This window comes from Nematolebias whitei, chromosome 2 (assembly GCF_014905685.2).
Source record: "Nematolebias whitei isolate Nwh7 chromosome 2, NemWhi1, whole genome shotgun sequence".
Lineage (NCBI taxonomy): Eukaryota > Metazoa > Chordata > Actinopteri > Cyprinodontiformes > Rivulidae > Nematolebias > Nematolebias whitei.
The window spans coordinates 44,271,778-44,295,141 of NC_056499.1; the positions used below are offsets into that span (position 1 = coordinate 44,271,778).

The 23,364-nt window shown below is 40.4% G+C and overlaps 1 protein-coding gene across 1 annotated transcript in view; it reads left to right on the top strand.

Moving 5' to 3' along the window:
• Window positions 1-23,364, top strand: part of LOC119426981 (protein kinase C-binding protein NELL1) — a gene marked incomplete at its 5' end in the record, with an annotated part of 564,971 nt that overhangs the window by 203,399 nt on the left and 338,208 nt on the right. Inside the window, 3 exons of the mRNA XM_037694556.1 lie at window positions 9,597-9,731; window positions 17,307-17,409; window positions 21,604-21,677. Of these exons, the coding sequence (XP_037550484.1) occupies window positions 9,597-9,731; window positions 17,307-17,409; window positions 21,604-21,677 (312 nt within the window). The remainder of the gene's footprint in view (window positions 1-9,596; window positions 9,732-17,306; window positions 17,410-21,603; window positions 21,678-23,364) is intronic.

Consider the following 23,364-nt stretch of genomic DNA (forward strand, 5'->3'; position numbering starts at 1 on the left):
TGTAAGCAAATCATTTTGACATAATGGTTTTAAAAATGTAACGAAAAGAAGATATAAGATTTATTTTTTATTAACATCATCAAATGATATTAACATGCAAAACGAATAGTCTAAAAACAGCACATTTACAGATCGGCTATTACACAGATGAACAGAAATATTTTACAGCAAAATTGGGAAAATATAGAACTAGGCTATTTTAATTGAACTCGCTGCTTGCTTCAGCTTTTTGTAGCTTCAGGTGCTGCAACTTCTTCCACGGCAGATGACAGCAGGGGGCGGAACGGAACGCGTGCGGCCGATGATCCGGTTGTCTATCTGAAGCTTAACAACTTTTTTTTACCTCTTTCAACCGCCGGTCGCACCTTAGCGCACAGCAGGTTTCACTGTGCTGGCTTTGTAGAGAGTTATCCTGATTTTAGCTTTTGTTTAATACTTTCCAGCTCCATTATGTCGCTTGTTGTGGGTCAATTACAAATCTTAAGATGTGTGAAAAGAGCAAAAGGTGGGCGGGGACAAATGCACAATTAAATCTACATCAAAAGCCAGAGCCTGACCCGGCTCACCCATCAAGCACATCATTTTGTCCTTCGGGTCAGGTCGGGGTGGGCAGGGGCCTCGGGACAAAAATCACATCTCTAGAAGTACATGTGTGTCCCTCTTTAAAGCTGAAGATACATTTGTGGGGTATTATTTTTGTTTGTTTTTTTACTACAAACAATCCTTCCTATTGACTAGTTTTTATCATTTTTGTTGTAATTTTGTGTTTTCTTTTCTTTTCTAATACTTTGATTTAGCATTTAAAAGCTAATATAAATAAAATCATAGGCTTAACACTGATAAAAGGTAAGGCTGACAGAAATAAGTAGATTTTTTTTTATCTTTCAGTTTATTAATATTTTTTTAAAAATGGTTGAGGGTTGAGGAGATAGTAATAATACAGTAGATAGTAACCACTAAAAACTGTACACACATGTTCTCATCTAAGACTTTTATCTTATCTCTAAAGTATAAAAGCAACTTCATTTAATTTGTTACATATAGTTGATGTTGATAGATCACCAACCCTACCCCCACAATAAATAAATAAAAATTAAATTAAATAAAATACAAAAATAAGCATAAAAAGTAACGCAGGAAAATAACTTTTACAACTGTTCACTGTTTTAGAGCTTTAAACTCAGCTTATTCATACATGGAAAACTTTTTTGGGTCCATATAAAATATTTTTTAATAGCCTATAGAGAGTTTATTCTAAGTTCAGAGTAAGTGTTAGGGCCCACCCACTGCTCTAGGTTAGAGCAGTGGGTGGGCATCACAGGGTCAGCCCTCAATTGGTTCAGATCTTACCTCACTGACAGATCCTTTTATGTCTCCATTAAGGATTTTTGCTCCGCAGAGGCAGAGCTTAAATGGGGGGTTCCACAGGGGTCCATCCTGGGTCCCCTCCTATTCTCTTTATACCTGCTGCCGCTTGGTGCTATTTTCCGGAAACACAACATGCCCTTCCACTTCTATGCCGATGACTGTCAAATTTACATCCCCCTGAGACACAATGGTACATGCTCTATTCAACCGCTGCTCAACTGTCTCGCTGACATCAGGGACTGGATGGCTTTAAACTTCTTAAGTTTCAATGAAAAGAAGTCTGAAGTCATGTTGTTCCCTCCCAACGACACAATCACAAACCACTGCATCGACCTTTCCGCTTTAGCCCTGTCAGAAAAACAAAGAGTCACTAATCTGGGAGTGATAATGGACCCTTCCCTGAAACTTAACAGTCATGTAAACATGATTGTTAAACCATGCTTCTTCCAACTGCGGCAGCTGTCTAAACTGAAGCCCATATTGTCCAAAAAGAACCTGGAGACAGTAATACATGCATTCATTACATCTAGGCTTGATTACTGCAATTCGCTCCTGTTTGGTATCAGTCAGACCTCCATTGCACGACTACAACTGGTCCAGAATGCAGCAGCCCGATTTTTAACCAGTACAGGCAAAAGAGAGCACATTACACCAGTTTTGGCCTCACTGCACTGGTTACCGGTTCACTTTCGAATCCAGTTCAAAATACTGATGTATGGCTACAAATCACTGAACAGTTATTTTACCCTCCTGCTGCCCTTGAGTCAAAATGACCCACAAGGCCTCTGTCTTAAACTGCAGCCTTGTGCGTCATTTTGACCCAAGGACAGCAGGGGAGTTGACTATCTTTATAGCCTTGGTCATCCATCCATCGATCCCATCATATTTACCCACTTCTTCCTTTTCGGGTTGTGGGGGTCGCGGGTGTCCATGTCCATCAATCACTGTGCAACTCTACAGGGGACACCCTTGACAAGTCTCCAGTCCATCACAGGGACACACCGAGACAAACGAGACAAACAACCATTCACTCTCTCACTCATAGGGACAATTTAGAGTTACCAATCAAACTAACATGCATGTTTTTAGTCTGTGGGAGGAAACGAGAGTACCTGTAGAAAACCCACGCATGCACGAAGAGAACATGCACACTCCACCCAGAAAGGCCCCCGGACCGGGATTTGAACTGGGTAACTTGCTTGCTGAGAGGAGGCAGCTCTACCAGCTGACCCACCGTGCTGTGTATAACCTGTTAAAATCTAACTAAATGCTTCATGGCATCTCAACAGTTTCATAGTAAATATTGTTTTTGATGTCCTTTAGATGAGCAAAAATATGAATAAAGACCTGATATGATAAATGCGTCTTCACTAGCATTTTTCCTTGTATTTTATCCTATTAATATTTTATTTCACGTCTCTTACCTGTGTGTATCAACAACAGGAGTCACGTGGCTGTTTGCCTTTGACTTCTTTGTGCCAAATCCTGGTGTCATTTGATGCTCCGGTTGTAGGAAGGATATTCCTTAGTGGTGCCTCAAGGCAGACTCCAAGCCTTTGAAATACGGTTTCAAAGGTTTTCTTTTGAGCTCTGAGGGGACACATCTCTAACATTCATAACACATGTGACATTTCAGCTGGGGCTTCTTTACCAAAATAAAATGCCTCAGGGATATTTAGTGTTTTGTGTTGTCCCCCGTCGCAGAGTGGAAAGGGAATTGGAAATACCCTCTGTCCATCTGTCCAACCATCCATGTATGTTGTGAGCACAGCAGCTTAAAAATTAATCTCCTGAGTTGACCTGCAGTGTCCGAGTTTAACCACACTGTTCAAATCAGTCAGACCTCTATAAACGGCTAATCTTTCACGTCAACACTCTTTACATTTAAATGTGTACACAGGATAAGAACTCTTTAAATGATTTGTTCATATCAAGTCATTCCCCAACATTTCACTGGGATTAAAGGAAGCACTTTTACTTTTTTCTTTTAAAACTTTTTTTTTCCCAATCATTATTTGGAGGAACAATTGGTTTGATTAGGGTCTTGCAGAAAAAAACAAAGTGTATTCATCAAGCCTTGAGTGCAGCGTTTAGTTTTGTTCTTTTGCCAAGAATGGAAATTGTTGCTTACGACAAAACATTACTTACTTTATGGCTAATCAGTCTTCAAAACCCTCTACCAACAGCTGTTTAGTTTGTCTACTTGTTGCAAAATGTTGATTGTGGCCTTTGTCACCTGCCATGCATATGTTGCTGACCAGTGGTCCTCTGATGAAGAATGTTGGTTACTGTTAACTAGCAGAGGTAGTTAGTTGCTTTATGACACAATGTATTTTACCTACTTCACATAATAATCTGTCAGCTGTGCAATAAACGGAACATTTGCAGGCTCGTGGTTGTTTTTGTAAAGAAATATAATACATTCAGATTTCTGAACTAAGAAATGATTTATGATTTTTACAGTTAAGAGCTATTTGAGTGTCATTTTTGTAGAGTTATATCTTGCTGATCTTTATTATGTATGAAACAACTATACAGTAATGCAGTCATTTGTGACTTCACAGAGCTTAGTTTCAAAAGAAAATGTGAATTGTTTAATGTGTAAAGATCCAACACAGTGAAGCACAGTGCAGACTGACATCTGTCAACAGTTTTACTCACCTCATTGTGTATAAAACATCTGCTCTATGTTTAATAAGATGAAGGTAAGGCGATGTAACACTGCTCAGAGTGTTGTCCTATTTGAGACGGCATATTATAGGTTATAATAATCACATCAGATCCCTCAGCTCTGAAAATAATCAAACCATCTGAAGAGAACCTACAACACAGTACCCTTCAATTCAGTTCAATTCAGTTTATTTATATAGCGCCAATTCACAACAACATTGTCTCAGGGCACTGAACAGAAACATTCTCATACATAGAACAGCCCATTAGTAAAGTTCTTTATATAAGGAAGCCAGCAGACTTGTTGAATCTTCACTTCATCACAGTCTCCCATCCTGAGCAAGCACAGTGGCAACAGTGGAAAGAAAAAACTCCCTTTTAAAAGGAAGAAACCTCCAGCAGAACCAGGCTCAGGACAAGTGGTCATCTGCTTCGACCGGCTGGGTTTGAAAGGAATGGAAGAAGAGAAAAATGAACACAGAATAACAGGTCCAGATGTAGGTGCAGATGTACTCCCTATTGGAAGAAAGACAAAAAAACAAAAACACAAAACATAAAACAAAATCAAGCAAATACAAAACAGGTTGAGCAGAATAACTAAAGACAGATAAATGTGGTCAGATTGTCCTCCAGCAGTCTAAGCTTATAGCAGCACAACTAAGGGATAACTCAGGAAACCCAAGCCTAACCTAACTATAGGATTTATCAAAAAGGAAAGTCTTAAACCCAGTCTTAAAACTGGACAATGTGTCAGCCTCATGGACAGAAACTGGAAGTTTGTTCTACAAGAGCCTGAAAACTGAAAGCTCTACATCCCATTCTGCTTTTGGAAACTGCAAGTAAGCCTGCAGTCTGTGAGTAAAGTGCTCTGATAGGAAAATATGGAACAATATAATAAGACTGAGCTAAGTTGTTGAGAGCTTTGTATGTTAGAAGTAAGATTTTGAATCCTATTCTGAGTTTGACAGGGAGCCAATGGAGAGAAGCTAAAACAGGAGAAATGTGATCGCTCCTATCAACTTTCATTAAAACTCTGGCGGCAGCATTTTGGATCAGCTGAATACCTTTTAAATAAGTTTGTGGACACCCAGATAATAAATCATACCATACCCTTTTATTTGTAGAGCACTTAAAACAGCGACAAGGCCAATCAAAGTATTGTACACAGAAAAACAGGTGACACACAAAGCAACATACAAAATTAAGTAAATCAGAACACAGACATAAAAACGATGCAGATAATAAATATGACAATAAAGCAGTGTGGAGCGTACACGTTCAAAACACAGATCCACTTGTGTTGAAAGCTACTGAATAGTAGTGTGTTTTTAAATGGGATTTGAAAACCGAGAGGGAGGGGGATTGTCTGACAAGCAGAGGTAACTCGTTCCAAAGTCTTGGTCCTGCTACAGAGAAAGCCCTGTCACCTGTGCACTTAAGACGAGTTCCTGGAACTCAGGAGCAACTGGTCCGCTGACCTCAGGGAACGTGGTGGGACATATGGCTGTAGCAAATCAGAGAGATAGTGGGGTGGGCAAAACTTTTCAGCGATTTGTAGACATACAGGAGTATTTTGAACTGGATTCGAAGGTGAACCTTTAGCCAGTGCAGGGAGGCCAAAACTGGTGTAATGTGTTCTGTTTTGCCTGTACTGGTTAAAAATCAGGCTGCTGCATTCTGGACCAGTTGTAGTCGTGCAATAGAAGTCTGACTGATACCAAACGAATAAATTGCAGTATTCAAGCCTAGATGTAATGAATGCATGTATTACTGACTCCAGGTTCTTTTTGGACAATATGGGCTTCAGTTTAGACAGTCGCCTCAGTTGGAAGAAACATGATTTAACAATCATGTTTACATGACTGTTAAGTTTCATGGAAGGGTCCGTTATCACTCCCAGATTAGTGACTCTGTTTTTCTGACATATATATATATATAATATATTGATATAGTGGTTTGTGATTGTGTCGTTGGGAGGGAACAGCATGACTTCAGACTTCTTTTCATTGAAACTTAAGAAATTTAAAGCCATCCAGTCCCTAATGTCAGCCAGGCAGTTGAGCAGAGTTTGAATAGAGCATGTACCATTGTATCTTAGAGGGAAGTAAATTTGACAGTCATCAGTGTAGAAGTGAAAGGGTATGTTGCGTTTCAGGAAAATAGCACCAAGTGGCAGTAGGTATAAAGAGAATAGGGGGGAACCCAGGATGGAACCCTGCGGAACCCCCCATTTAAGCTCTGCCAATGCAGAACTAAAATCATTGATGGAGACACAAAAGGATCTGTCAACGAGATAGGCTCTGAACCAATTGAGGGCTGACCCTATGATGCCCACCCACTGCTCTAACCTAGCAATGAGGATCTCATGGTCAATAGTGTCAAAGGCGGCTGTGAGGTCCAATAAGACAAGCAACACAGAATCACCAGTATCTATGGATAAGAAAATGTCATTAAAAACCTTCAGAAGGGCAGTTTCAGTGCTATGGAGAGGTTTAAAGCCAGATTGGAATATCTCTAGGATAGCGTGATTCTCCAGGAAGCACTTCAACTGGGACTCAACTATTTTCTCCAGTAATTTAGAAACAAATGGGAGTCTGGAGACAGGCCGAAAGTTGGATACGACTGAGGGGTCAAGGTTTTTTGGGGTTTTTTTCAGGAGAGGCTGGACAGTAGCATGTTCAAACAATTGCAATAGTTCAACCTAAATGTGATAAATACATGGACCAGTTTTTCGGCTCATTTTTGGACAAGATGTTTCCAATCTTAGTGATATTATGCATGGTGGAGGAAAGCGGTTTTGGTAGTATTTTTGTAATATGGTGGTTAAAAGACATATCCTGATCAAAAATAACACCAAAGTTTTTAATTTTAGAACTGTAAGCCAAATAAATGTAATCCAGATAAAGTGAAAGACTTCAAAATGTATACCTAAGAAGCTCAGGTAAAAAAAAAAAACTCTGTCTTGTCTGAATTTAAAGCAAAACATTTAGGGTCATCCACATTTTTATGTCTTTAAGACGTGATTGTAATTTAGGTAACCGATTGGATTCATCATGTTTCATGGACAAATATAACTGAGTATCATCAGCATAACAATGAAAATTTATCCCATGCTGTTTAATAACTTTACTTAATGGAAGCATATATAACGTAAAGAGTATTGGTCCAAGCACTGAACCCTGAGGAACTCCATGACTAACTTTGGTGAATGAAGGAAATTCATTATTTATAATTAAAGAATTATAAAGAATCTCGTGAAGTCATCACTACTTATATCCAACATTTTTCAGTCAGGTCATCTGGACAGTTTATTTTTATTTTTTTAAGCACCAAAATAACTGGTTTATTCCACTTTGGAGTAAGCTGTTGGGGGAAGAATCAGTTTTGTGTTGTCTGTTTCCTTGACTGATGAAGCCTTCCAGATCGAAGGCGAAATATTTCAGCACAAAAAAAAAAAAGAAACTGTCCTGATGACCTGACTGAAAAATGTTGGATTGTATACCTGGATTATTGAGCATGGACTTTGTTATCACTACTTATAGTTGAAGGGATACATGAATCAACAGAAATGGGACTTTCCACTAGTCTGGCCATAGTACTGAACAGAAATCTATGGTTATTTTTATTCTCATCAATGAAAGATGAATAATATATAGTTCTAGCATTATGGAGTGCTTTCTTATATGTTAGCAGACTATCTCTGCAAGTTAAATAAAATTATTGCATGTTAGTGTCGCGCCATTTTTTTTCCAGCTTTCTAAATGTCTATTTTAAACTAAGTAACTTAGAATTGAACCAAGGAGCCAGTCTCCTCTGATTGATTACTTTCTTTTTCAGCGGAGCAGTTTTGTCAACTGAACTCTCTAAATGTATCAACCAAATGATCTAAGTCACTGTTCTCTGATGCATTACTCTGCAAGGCAGAGGAAAACGTTGATGTAAGAGATTGTTTCAATTGGCTTACAGCATTTTCTGATAAACACCTGCTAAAGTAACATTTACTCTCAGTGGCTGTGTAGTTGTTAAATGTAAACTCAAATGTTATTAAAAACTGGTCAGACAGAACCGGATTTTGGTGACGTTTTAAAAAGTACTTGTAAATCCAATGTCATTTTTAAAAATTCCAACAAAATGGACATTTTCATATTGAGAATTACTTATTTTTGCCATGCAAATTTATGCTGCACACATCTTTATTTATCATTATTTATTTATCTGAATGCAATGCAACAACAACGAACAAATGTAATCTTCAGACATGGGAAACAAGGCCATAAGAATGTTTTTCATTTGTTTACAAGCTCTCTTATTGTATACTGATGTAATCTAAAAACTTGAGTGAGGATTTTTAAACCTTTGTGGGTTTTATGGACACAATTATTTCCCTTTCTGTGGTCTTACAACGTTGGCTTTTTCACTATTTTGATTTTGTTCTAGAAATGTTTTATATAACATTCAAATAAAAAAAAAAAATCACTCTTATTTAGTTAAGAGCTTTAAATACAGACATACAATTATAAGCATGGACATATGTTGATAACACTCGTTAATTGTAGATGTTTTTTTATTTTACTTTATGATTTTTTTTTTCTTTTATGTAAGTAGAGAGTCATTCAGTGACCTTTGAAAAACTCAGGTATTATTTATTTGTTGATTTTGTTTTATTTCACTTTATTTTATTTTAACTATTTGAAACAAACCATAACTTAATGTAGTAAATTTCCAACACTCAAAAAAGTAATAGCACAAGTGCATTTAAATACTTTTACATTGCATGGTGACAAATTCATCAGTTCAATTTGACTGATGCCGTAAACAGAAATACTGTAACCCCTTCACAGTGTGTGGCAGCTGTCAAAGCATTAAATTATAGAAGTTGGTGCTGGAAAAACAAGATAATTGAGTTACACATTTATCATCAATATGAGGTTCTAAATAAATACATCTGCAAAGCTTTAATTTTATTGAATGCATATGTCTCATTTTGCTTTTTTTTGGGGGGGGGGGGGGGGGGAGCAAACAATTAAAACAGCCTACTCCAAAATCAAACCATTTTTTTACAGACAGTAGCATATCACAAGAATCAATAATGTTTTTTTGACATGTTCAGTTACAGTATATGACTAGAATTGTGTAGTAAGATATAGTTTCTGCAAGAAAACTATTAAATCTGAGCTGACCCTGGTTGCAGCAGCCCCACCTGCTGCACCCTTCCCCGTCACACTACCTCGCCACACATTTGTCATTTAGGAATGTTAAGAGACTGCAGAGAGAGTTGAGCATGAAATAAGTTTGAGAAGAAGGGCTCATGAGGGCGCAGAAACAGAGGAGGGGTGAGGCAGAGTTGGAGCCGTCAGTCCCATCTGTCATCTCTCAGTATAGCCTGAAGTGAGGAGCTGGAGCTGAATGATGATCAATGATTATTCTGTGTGCCCTTTAAAGAGACGGCTCTTGGTGGAGCAGCGCTCTGCTGCGCCAGAGGACAGGGGGTGGGAGTCTGGGTGAAGGGAAAACTTCTGGTGTACTCTTCTGAAAGGCTTTTGTAATTCTGTCCACAGTTAAATTATGCTGAGTCTAGGCTGACCCAGCTGGAGGGCTGTCACTGTGAGAGGACCTGCAACGTCAATGGCCTCGTGTACCGAGACAAAGAGCTGTGGGTGGAGCCCAAAAACTGCAGGAACTGTGCATGTAAGGTGAGTGTAAACGTTTTACTCACAACTATAGAGAGACACATGCATGTATATATGATGTGTGTGAGCATGTATATGGAACTCAGACTGTTTCAGAGGGCCAGACCAATGAACCATCCATCTACTGTATTATCTGTACACGTGTCTTCTTTTCTGGGTCATGGGGGTGGCTGGTGCCCATGTCCAGCCATCATTGTGCGAGAGGCAAGGGACACCCTGGAAAGATCGCAGCTAGTCCACCGCCTGCCTTCTCAGAACCAGATGGCGGGCGGTGAAGTTCATGCGCAATAATCCTGGAACATAATCCAACAATGGATTATTGAGTTTGGACTTTGTTGTTATAATCCAACAATGTTCAGTCAGGTCATCTAGACATTTTCTTTTTTACTTTACATTTTTTACTTTTTATGTTGGTGCTTTGAACCACTTTGGCATGACTGTCTCAGAGGAGTTGACTGGAGAGAGGGCGAGCCCCGGAGGCCATATTAACACCAGCAAACTTTTTTTTCCCCACTATGGAACATGCTGTTGTTGTGGGAAGCAGTTAGTTTGGTGGCTCCTCAGATCGAAGAAGTCCTTTGGATGAAGGACAAAACATCTCAGCTTAAAAAAGAAACTGTCCAGATGACCTGAAAGAACATTGTTGGAGAACTTAAACTTCACCACTGATTTCAGTAAACCATTGAAAGTCCAAATCTGGCTAAAACCACAACATTCTATGTCAGTTTTTTTTTTTTTTCTTTACTGATGTCCCAGCAATTATACCTTACAAAATGGTTTTGGATTCTACCAAAATAGTTTTTTCTTTAAGTTTCTATAATAACGATAGCATGGTGGTGCAACTGGTAGAGCTGCTGCCCCTCAGCGAGCAGGTAGCCATGGTACAAATCCTGGTCTGGGTACCTTTCTGGGTGGAGTTTGAATGTTCTCTACTTGCATGTGTGGGTTTTCTCTGGGTACTCTGGTTTCCTCCCACAGACCAAAAACGTATGTTGAAATTGTCCTAGGTGTGAGTGAGAGCGTGAATGAATGGTTGTTTGTCTCGTTTGTCTCTATGTGTCCCTGAGATGGACTTGCAACATGTCCAGGGTGTACCCGACCTCTTGTACTGTGATGGCTGGACGTGGGCACCAGTGACCCCCACGACCCAAGAAGGAAGATGTGGGTAAAAGATAATGGATGGATGGATTGTATAATATTGAACAGCCTAGTTGGCAGAAAGTGGGTACACATTAAAAAGGCAACAACAACACTGATGACTAAATAACCTTTAGAGCAGTTTCAGTATCAGACATTGATGACATCTAATGTTGTGGCAGCATCTGATGGTGGATCTGTTTGCTGTAATGGATAAACAACACAACCCATATCTTTCTAGATGCTTACTATTTGCCTTCATTGCTCCTCACATTTAACTTTTTATTTTTACTCTTCATATCTCCAGCCCACCCCACTTAATAGGTGCCCTTTAATAAGCTTCCTTGCCTGCCTGTCTGTATGGACTCATACATAGGGGCAAGACTTAAAATGTGTTGAATCAGACCCTTACGAGCCCTGTGGAATTTGACTTGCTGCATCATTGCACATCGAGCACAGGAAGAGTTGAGTCAGTCTGGTTCCTTCCACTGACATACCATTAACTGATAACCGTAACATCCTTCGAGAATCATTTCTGATGACTCATGAAATGGAGGCACTCGCAGGGAGATATATCAGCCTCACAAATGAAGGCAAGTCTTGAGGGCAAGAATAACTATCTGATATCAACAAGCTATGCAGTCAGGCTACCAGTGTCACAGACTAATTATGTGAATGCTTATTAAGCATTCACACTACTGTGATCCATTTTTCTTCTGTACGATTTTCGGCATCTTTCTCTTTCCACAATTCCTGTGCTATTTCAAGATTTGTTTTATTAGCATGTTCTGATTTTCTAATTGATTTAAGATAAATTCTATTTTTGTGGTAATTTCTTCAAATTTCAACCAAATTAACTTATTTCTGATAATCTAAGCTTGTTATGCTCCTTTTAGCTTGAATATGCTAGTTTCAGCTTTTTCCTGCAGTTTCAACTACTATTTAGATGTCTTATGCTAATTTTCAGCCTTTATTAGCTAATTTCCAAATTTTTTGTGCTAATTTCTGCTTTTTTAAACCTATTTCACCAAATGTGTGCTCTTTCTGTTTTTTTTTTTTTTTGTTGTTGTTGCTATTTTAGGCTTATTCATCCATTTCAGCTACATTTCAGCATTACTTTAAGCTAATTTCAGATGTTTCTCAGCATGTTCTTCTGTAATAAGCATTCACACTGCATTTTCACAGGAAATTCAATTTCTCTAGTTAGTTTTCTTTTATTGCTAAATACAATACATTTATGTCAAACTAGTTGAAAACAACAAAGTCCATGCTCAATAATCCAGGTATACAATCCAACATTTTTCAGTCAGGTCATCTGGACAGTTTCTTTTTTTTGTGTTGAAACATTTCGCTTTCGGTCCGGAAGGCTTCATCAGTCAAGGAAACACACAACAAAACTGATTCTTCCCATGCATGATCCTCATTCCGGTCGCTTCACACTCGGCTGCAAACCACTCCAGGGAAAGCTGTAGATCACGACCTGATGAAGCCAATAGGACCACATCATCTGCAAAAAGCAGAGACGTGATCCTAAGGCCACCAAAACGGATCCCATCAACATCTTGGCTGCACCTAGGAATTATGTCCATAAAAAATATGAATAGATTCAGTGACAAATGGCAACCTTGGTGGAGACCAACTGTCAGTGGGAACAAGCCAGACTGACTGCCGGCAATGCGAGCCAATCTCTGACACCTGTCATACAGGGACCTAACATCCCGTATCAAAGGGCCTGGTACTCCACACTCCTGGAGTACCCCCCACAGGGTTCCCAGAGGGATGTGGTCGGACACCTTCTCCAAGTCCACAAAGCACATGTAGAATGGTTGAGCAAACTCCCACGCACCCTCCACAATCCTGCTGAGGGTGTAGAGCTGGTCCAGCATTCCACGACCTGGACGGAAACCACATTGCTCTTCCTGAATCCAAGGTTCCACTATCCAACATACCCTCCACTCCAGGACCCTCAAATATACCTTACAAGGGAGGCTTAAGAGTGCGATCCCCCTCTAGTTGGAACACACTCTGCGGTCCCCCTTTATGAATAGGGAGACCACCACCACCCTGGTCTGTCAATCCAGGGGAACTGCCCCAATGCCCATGCAATATTGCAGAGTCATGTAATTCAACACAACCCACAACCTCCAGAGCCTTAAGGAATTCCAGGTGAATCTCATCCATCCCCTGGACCCTGCCACCGAGGAGCTTTTTAACCACTTCGGTGACCTCAGCACAAGTGATTGGTGAACCTGACGCAAAGTCCCCAGGCTCTGGTTCTTCAATGGAAGACATGCTGGTAGGATTGAGAAGGTCTTCTAAGTACTCCGCCCACCGACACATAGCAAACCGAGTTGAGGTCAGCAGCACAGCATCCCCATTTTAAACAGTGTTGTTGGTGTACTGCTCCCCCCACTCCCCACCCCCATGATGCCAGATGGTAGACCAGAATCACTTAAAGGGCATATGTAAGTCATTCTCCAACACCTCTCTGAACTCCTCCCACGCCCGAGTTTTTGCCTTAGTAACCACCCAAACTGCATGCCGCTTGGACTGCCAGTATCCATCAGCTTCTTCTGGGATCCCACTGTCCAAAAAGGCCCATTAGAACTCCTTCTTCAGCCTGACAGTATCCCTCACCGCTGGTGTCCACCAACGGGTTTGAGGGTTATCTCTGTGAAAGGCACCAACAACCTTGTGGCCACCGATCCAATAAGCTGCCTCGACAATGGAGGCGTGGAACATGGCCCACATGGGCTCAATGTCCCCCACCTACCCTGGAACGTGTTCGAAGTTCTCACGGAGGTGGGAGTTAAAGTTCCATCTCACGGGAGACTCTGCCAGATGTTCCCAACAGGCCCTCACAATATCTTTGGGCCTGCCAGGTCTGACCGGCATCCTACTCCACCATCGGAGCCAACTCACCACCAGGTAGTGGTCAATGGACAGCTCCGCCCCTCTCTTCACCCAAGTGTCCAAGACATGTGGCCGAAGATCAGATGAACAACCAAGTCAATCATCGAACTGCAGCCTAGTGTGTCCTGGTGCCAAGAGCACGTATGGACACCCTTATGCTTGAACATGGTGTTCGTTATAGACAATCCATGATGAGCACAGAAGTACAATAACAGAACACCACTCGGGTTCAGATTGGGGGGGCGCGTTCCCCCCAACCACACCCCTTCAGATCTCACTGTCATTGCCCACATGAGTGTTGAAGTCCCCCAGCAGAACAAGGGAGTCCCCAGTAGGGGCACTCTCCAGTTCCCTCCCCCTCCAAGGTCTCCAAAAAGGGTGGGGAATCTGAACTACCATTTGGCGTATAAGCACAAACAACAGTCAGAACCCACCCCCCCCACACACACACATAGGTGGAGGGAGGCTACCCTCTCGCTCACAGGGATGAACCCTAATGTACAGGCACCAAGATGGGGGCAACAAGTTTGACCACTCCTTCTCGGTGCCTCTCATCAGGGGCACCTCCAGAGTGGAAGAGTGTCCAACCCCTCTCAAGGAAACTGGTTTCAGAGCCAGAGCTGTGCATCAAGGTGAGTCTGACTATTTCTAGCCGGAACCTCTCAACCTCACACACCAGCTCAGGCTCCTTCCCCACCAGAGAGATGACATTTCATGTCCCGAGAGCCAGCTTCTGTAGCCAAGGATCAGACCGCCAAGGTCCCTGCCTTCAGCCACCACCCATTCTACATTGCACCCAACATTTTTTGGCCCCTCCCACAGGTGGTGATCCAGTGGGAAGGGGGACCCACGTCTCCTCTTCGGGCTGTGCCCGGCCGAGCTCCATGGGTGAAAGCCTTGCCACCAGGCACTCATCAGCATGCCCCACCTCCAAGCATGGCTCCAGAGTGGGGCCCCCGGTGACCTGCCTCTGGGCGAGGGAACATTGTTTCCATTTATTGTGTTCATCATAAGGGTTTTTTGGGCTGCACTTTGTCTGCTCCCTCACCTAGGACCTGTCTGCCTTGGGTGTCCCTACTAGGGGCATGAAGCCCCTGACAGCATAGCCCCTAGGATCATTGGGACACTCAAACCTGTCTACCATGGTAAGGTGACAGCCCAGGGAGGGGTAACATATATTAAAAAATATAATTAAACTAAGTTAAATTGCAATTCTCAAATATTTTCTTCAAAACCCAAACCCAAGACAAACAAAGCCAAGCAAACCTGTGATCACACAGATCATTAGCTGTGATCACTGGAACAAAACAGGGTTGATTTGTGATTTCCAATTAGCCTATTTGCATGAACAAGTTAATGAAATGCTGTGCAAACAACAGAAATTTAACAGTATTGAAGTTTTGTGTCAGAGAAGAAACCTAATGTTGGAAAAAAAAAAAACAGCAAAAACATTGAGACTAATAACAAAAATGTGCAAATGAGAGGCAGAACAAGAAGATATAACAACATCAAAGTACCACTAAATTTCTGTCAGATTTAAATGGTATACAGCATACTCAAGAAATGGATATAGGTTTATGACTGATAAATAGGTGATGGCAATATTAAAGTAAATAAAGGCATCTAACAATTAAAAAATGTAGCTAACTAAAACAAAATGAACACTAAAAACAAGTTGAAACTTGTGAAGTTCACTCCAAGAGCAGTTGTTACAAAAAAAAAAAAAAAAAAAATCAGCTCAAGAGACTTCAGTGAGATTGATCGGTTGATCAGTGAGACTCCGTAGCAGCAATCAGGCAGTATAGAAGCAGCCATAGTACCACTGATCAGGGCAGCTGACGCAGTCCTGCCAAAATGACAGTCTAGCTCTAAAGAGCAGTGTTTCAAAAGTGTCTCGAGCAGGTTTGTGAGAGTATTTGAGCAAAATGTCCTTACAGAAAAACATTCAATTTTCACAGATTTTAAATTAATATCAAAGCACAAGTTATAATTCTATTTGCCATGTGGCTTTGAAGCAAAAACACACGTTAACTTTGCATGTGGAAAATCACCTTTTCACCTGTGAACATGTCAAAGTGAACGACAAGCAGTTTGCATGTTTCCCATGCGAGTCGGGAGCATTTTCAACATGTTGGTGTGATCACGTGATCAACAAGGTCAGTTTGTTCGAGTTGTCTGTGAGGACATCATAGGAGGAAGACTGCCTCAAAGTTAAAGATACCTCAATTATTCTTTGACAGAATTACTAGAATTGTTTTATTTTTATTTACAAAGTATTTTAATGACTTTATTTAAGCAGACAAACCCCACTGAGATCATAGATCACTTTTGCAAAGGAGGCCTGGGTCTGAAGGCAGCCTAACAGTCCAAAACGGGATTTGAACCCAGGACTTTCTTGCTGTGAGGCAACAGTTCTAACCATCAAGCCATGAACTATGAATGAGAGCAGAATATGCTAAAGAGAAACAAGTATAACTGTAAATTGTGATGCTCAAATGATATAGCACATAACAACAAAGTCCATGCTCAATAATCCAGGTATACAATCCAACATTTTTCAGTCAGGTCATCTGGACAGTTTCTTTTTTTGTGCTGAAACGTTTCACCTTCGATCCAAAAGGCTTCATCAGTCAAGGAAACACAACACAAAACTGATCTGTTTGACTGTCAACAAGGAAGAGGGCCGGCAGTGGAGGAGGGGGCATGCCAAAGAGACCATCTTAGCGCCAACATAACTGGTTTGTTCCACTTTGGAGTACGCGGTTGGGGGAAGAATCAGTTTTGTTGTATGTTTCCTTGACTGATGAAGCCTTCTGGATGGAAAGTGAAACGTTTCAGCACAAAAAAAAGAAACTGTCCAGATGACCTGACTGAAAAATGTTGGATATAGCACATACTTTATCTTATCAAAACTACCAACTACCATCCATTATCTTTTACCCGCTTTTTCCTTTTTGTGTCAGGGGGTTACTGGTTTTCATATCCAGCAGTTACTGTGTGAGAGGCGGGGGACACCCTGAACAGTCCATCACAGGGACACATAGAGACAAACGAGACAAACAACCATTCACACTCTCACTCACACCTAGGGACAATTTAGAGTTACCAATCCCTCTAACATGCATGTTTTTGATCTGTGGGAGAAAATCGGAGTACCTGGAGAAAACCCATTTAGCATGGAGACAACATACAAACTCCACCCAGAAAGGCTTCAAACTTGGATTTGAACCAGCAACCTTCTGTCTGAGGGGCAACAGCTCTTAAAATAACTAGATTATGTGTTCATCCTCTTCCAGATGTTTGAGTTCATTCAATGAACACAATTTTCTGCATCTGAATATGTTATGTATTTTTTTTATTTGTATTTTTTTTAGAAATGATTTAACTACCTAAAGTTAACTGAGACAGAGGGACGGGTAGACTAATTGAATTTTTAAAAGTGAACATCATAAGAAAAATCTATTTTCTCTCACTGATTTTAGATACTTGATTATGTTTGCCTTATTAAAAGCAATCATTTTGTTCCAGAATGGTGTGGTGGAGTGCCGCAGGATCTTCTGTCCACCAGCAAACTGCTCAGAAGACACGCTGCCTGTCCATGTTGATGGGACCTGCTGCAAAACATGCAGACGTGAGTATCAGCCGCCCAGATGAAGCATGCCAGATGCAAAATAAATTGTATTTTTTTCTTCAATACCCCTGACTTTTTTTGTTTTTCAACTACTGTGCAAAAAATACCTTTCACACTGCACAGTCTCAGGTCAAAGTTTGAATCACCTCCATGCTACTCAAACACAACGACTGAACAGTTTCTGTCCCTCCAGAATCTGCAAGGCTGAATTTAAAGTATATCAACACTTGAGTTGGTTTTGAATTTTAAAATAAATAGATTAAATAATCTGTATCTGCTCTTATCAATTAACATTCAGTTTCTCCACCAGCTTACCACCCACTAACAGTGCACTGGTATTCTTTTGAATTTCTCTGTGCATCATTAACTTAGATGAGCTGGACAGCTGAATTTAATGTCTAGTGTATTTCTACTGAACATCATGAAATACTGAACTGATAAAAAGTTTGTAACCAGTCCAATGGCTCTAACACAGCTGTTAAGGTGTACCACGTCAATGTAATGAATGTTTATACAAGGACTTTAATAGGTTTAGTTTAATAGCTTCAGCTGTTTGTTAGCTTTAGCAGGACATCAGACTGAAACTCCAGCTTGTTAATTAATGGGTTTAACACAAGAACTGCTCAAGGGCTTCCTTGGATTTGTGACTAGTAAAACTCTCTTTCTAAAACTGCATCATGCAGGATTCTGAACAGAAGTCAAACATCAGGGTTAGTTACTTATAGTATCTTATAACTTATAGTAATAGTTACTTATACTTATAATTATAATGTACATTCTCTTTCTCATTCTTCTTTTTATCAGTGATTCCTCAGAAAGGGCAGTTTAAGATGTGACATTAAGATATCTGAAACTTGTTTAGATACATGAGCATTAAAAGACATAACATCTCTTGATAAAAGGATGAAACTCAAGCAGGGGCGATTCTAGAATCTGACCTTTTGGGGGGCTTAGCCCCCAGTGCTGACAGTGGCTCTTGGCTTGAACAACGCAGTGGCCATTGGTGTCAAAAGCATTTGTATGGTGTGTGTGCAAGGGCGTCAGAAGCATCCGTAATGTGGGGGGGGACACAATGATGTGTGTAGGTGTGTGTGTGTGTGCGCACGCACTGTGTGCACGTGCATGTGTGCACGCATAAAAAAGGTGTTCACTAGTGAACAAAAAAGCAACATTTCATCTAGATTTCCTTTAAACACATTTAAAACATGTTTCTCACCAAGTTTGTGTAAATTCATCTGTGGGTTTAAAGACATTTTAACTTTAATACACTTCAATACAGAGCGTCAGATCTGCACTATTTGTCTTTATAGAGAAATAAAAAAAACATCACCACTGGACTTTTTTACTTGTGTTCAACACTACTCAGCTAAATGATGTTTCTCAAGAATCTTGAGGACAGTAAGGTGTGGGGTTTTAAAGACATTTCAACTTTAATGCACCTGAACACACAGCGTCTCTTACACCTGCAGCGTCTCTTACACCTGCAGCGTCTCTTACACCTGCAGCGTCTCTTACACCTGCAGCGTCTCTTACACCTGCAGCGTCTTACAGCGTCACAGTTACTGCTGAGCTAAGATGCTACGTCCCGCTCCACTTCTCTCTTGCTAACATGAATATATATTTATGATCAACACCTCCTGTCAACAACTGCCCGCACTAAGCTGCTAAACTGGCGAGCGAGTAACACAGAGGTGTCTCCATCTCCTCCACCTGTGTGCGTTTTCTGCCGAGGCAGGAGGAGACTCACAGAAACACTGCAGGTGTTTCACCATATTCTGTGACCACCGTATATTGTGACTTTTGCAACAGGCTGCTGTGTTTAGAGCTGGAGGTAACCAGAAAAACCTGGAGTGGAGTTTTAGTGGTCTGAGTATTCTCCTATTAATCAAGTGGAATGGATTTGTTCACTAAGAAAAAGAAACTGTGCCGCCTTAACTAATGTTTCATAGTAAAAGTGGAGGGGTCCAAATGAAAGTTTTTTTAATGTGGGGGGGACTTGTCCCCTTCACATATAATGGTTGCGATGCCTGTGTGTGTGTATGTGTGTATGTGTGTGGTGGGGATAGAGGGACACACTAGTGGAGAGGTTTGGGGGTCCTCCCCCAGACATTGTTGAATAAAGTAGATGTCATTTCCTGCATTCTGGTTTATTTTGATAGGTTGTTAAACATCTATGCTAACCTACGTAAGTAAAACTTGATTCAAAAACTATTTTAGAGAGCACGGCACAAAAACAAAAAAAAAGGTAGCCTGACCAACAGCTCTCCTTTTGTGAATAGAGCATGGTCCGCTTCTCTCACTCCCCCCCCCCCCCCCCCCCATCCCCTGTTGACAGCTGTTTTGCGGCGCACAATACAGACATGCTAGCTAAGATGCTACATACGTAGTGCTCTGCTTCTCTCAATCATCTCCCCCCCCCCCCCCCCCCCACACACACACCTCCCTCCAGCAGCTCCTGCAGAAAAGGGGTGTTTCACTTCGGGACAGGTTGAGGTCGCTGAATGGTCAGTTGCTGGCGAGCCTAATGGATTGATTGACAGGTGGCACTCAGGATCTGACTTGTGCAAAAAAAAAATATATATAGATTTTACTGGTCGGTTTTTCATGGTTTATTCCATATTTATTTCAAATTTATTCAAGATTTAGGTGAATCTAAGGTTTGAGAACTGAGTTTCCTTACAAAATCCTAATTATGGTTTTCTAATTTTTCAGGAGCGCTGTTACAATTTAGGAGTGCTTGAGCACCCCCAGAAAGAGGCTAAAATCTCCACTGAGTTCAAGCCATTTTAGTCAGATCTTGTAAATAATGTTATGTTGTAAAATTTTACAGGATCTCTTCATTCTCAATCTTTTTTTAAGAATGACTTTCAACTACTACTACACCAAAAGTAACCAACATATGTACAATGGACCGAGGTAAAGCCATTAATAGTTTCAATATATAGCTGATTAGTTGTGGTGGCCATCTTAAATTGGGTGTACTTCAGATGGGGTTTGAAAGAGCATCACTAAAATCGATTCAGTGATTTACAAGATTCCTTTACTTACAACACTGACAGGTTTGACTGTAACAGTTAGCAAAAACACCTTTAAGCAAAGACGTTGCACATCATGCTGTGCTCAGAGTAAGAGTTGGGGATGAAGCTCAGTTACTACCACTCCAAAGTTTAGCTCATTATCTGTAAAAGTGATTTAATTATAGCCAGCTTTGTGTTATCTAAAGTCAGTTAGCTATAGTGGCATCTTGAACTAGACTGACTCTACAAGGCACTTGTAGATGTCCATCCACTAACCACTTTGTTAGAGTTTTATTTCAATCGTTCCACTGGTTTATGAGGTATATTAGCGAAGACATACAGAGATACGAGCAAAATCATGTCACTTTCATTGAGTGGCAGTACAAAGACAGGTCTGTTCCTCTGTCTTAAATGAATTACGATCTTAATATCTTTATGATGTTTCAGGCTTTTGGAACCGTGTCTTTAATCGGACTTACTGTAGATGCAGACAGGGTTGTTCTTTGTGGGTGATGCCCTGCAAGGACAATGAATCAAGCCTAAACCATGTGCAGGATCAAAGGTCACAGCTGCTTCATGCACACTGAAATGGAAGCCCTATTTCAACTTGTGGGCACACATGAACTCCACATATTCTCACAGACACAAACTGAGCCTGTCTTTCTATACATTGCTGCAACGCTCAAAATCCCCAAAGTGTAAAGCGTTTGAATAATTTTAGGCCTGCTCTGTCTCCCTGCACTCATTCCTCCTTTCATTCCCCTGTGAACATGGAAGCTCAGGCACAGATGAACGAGGGAGTAGCGCTCCTGAGCTGTGACTGAGCGAGCTGTGGTCCTGCACCCTGGAGAGGAGGAAAGCAGTGCTTCATGCCGTGTGTTTCACTTGCTATTTCTGATTTATCACCAGAGGGAAATGCATAAAGGCCGTTGTCTGTTGTATTCTTAATATGCCGTTACATTTCCCCTCCGCTTATGCACATTAGCCAAGAACAGCTTTGTCTGGAGAGAAATTAATTATGCAAAACTTCACAATGGGAACTTTTTTTTTCTCCTCAGGCAATTTCCAAAGCATTTCTCTCTGCTGTTGACAGTACCTGAGGTTATGTTAACTTGCCAAAGTTACTGTAAAAACAAAATAATATAAAAACTTGTATATTGTATTTTCTTATCCACAGCTAAATGCACCTACATGGGACAGACATTTTCTGAAGGCCAACGCTTTCTATCCAGGAGCTGCAGGGAATGCAAGGTATCACTTTTTCTCACATTGAGCAATCCTTTCAGTGTCATTCATCATCCATTAAACAATCATATCACCAGGAATATTTTTTTCCAGTGAAAATGTGCAATGATTGTACTGCATGTGGTGGACTGCTTGGTGTGGAATTCAATTAGCCAGCAGGCCTTATTAGTTTCCTCAGCCTGCTGCAATCTGTTCAATCTGCCTTTTTTCCTCCTGCTCTAATGGAGAGATAGCCAGGTAATTAGAATAACTGATGAATACAGCAAAACAAAGGTCTGATCTGAATTGGAACTTCATCATTGCATGGATTATAATGGTGGCCATTATTCCAGCATTGCACAGAGTGGAGGTGAGCTTTTCTCACCGTGAAGCTGTTTATCTTCAAAGATAATATTTTAAGTAGGAAATTGCCTTTCTGTAAATGCAATTTCTGGCAATAAAGCACATTAAGGATTCCAGGACCATTTAATAATCATCAGAATGCCTCGAGTTCCATTATACTGTTAAATTACTTTGTTTCAGACAATTGCAACCATTTTTACTGTTGGATGTAAAGGTTTCCCAATGACCATTTTTATACATTTTACACAGTATTATTATTAGATTGTTTTTTTTTTTTCAATGGTATGGTTTTTCTTCTTGTAGGTGCAGCTGTTTAAGAACAAAACAGTCCATAAAATCAAAGACCTGCATCTGAGAGTGTGATCCTGATTTTATGGGACATGTCAGATTAGGAAGTATCTTGTGACTGTGTCTATACTCACAGTAGGAGATGGGCTTGGAGCTGGAAAAGTAATAATGAAGGCATTCTCTGATGTGCAAAATAAGGGGAAAGCTAAAAGCTAAAAGAGAAAGCATATCATGGAGGTCTGTTCAGTATCTGTGGATGATGTGAATGAAATTCCCTTAATCGTTCAGATTAGTTTCACTGGTCGGAATCAATGTTGTGATTCGTCAAGGCCACCGGCCACACACTACTGCACAATAATTGATTTATTTCAGAGGTATTTTTTTTAGCTTGAGTAGCTAAATTCCAAGCTACTCTGGTTTTAGTTTACTCTGGCTGGGCTGCTGAAATAAATATCTTGTTAATTTCTACTCAGTATTACTAATTAATCCTCAGATTTCTTTCTGAGGTGTTTAAAGATATGACAATATGTAGGATAGCAATAATCCAGGCTTGTGCATATAGACCTGATACTGGATACATCCGTACAAGGTGCTTCCTTGGTATGTTGTTGGTACTTTGCATGCAAGTAGCTGGTAAGAACCATGTACAGCCAAGTACTCTGTAAGTACTGGATACGTTGTATGCATTTCTATCAATATATATGATTGTTAACACTTGCTAAATCGATGAAATGGGGATGTTTGAAAAGGTTTTAAGTGGTTTAATTTCACAAATGTGTGTGATAGACTTACTGCACTTTTAGTCTAGACTGCTTTATTTAAATCAGAATAAAATTGTTAAAATAAGACAGGCAATTTACCCATAATTTAACCATTTACACATCCATTTTGATTAGAAAGCAGGTATTAATAGCTGACATTTAAAATAATTTTATATGTCATCAGAGCCTTGTTTTAATTTAATTTTGATCAATATTTCAACTGGTTGCAGCATAATTACAACATCTGAGTGTCAGATTACACTTTAGATTAGTTGTGCTGAACAACCTTTCACACACACACA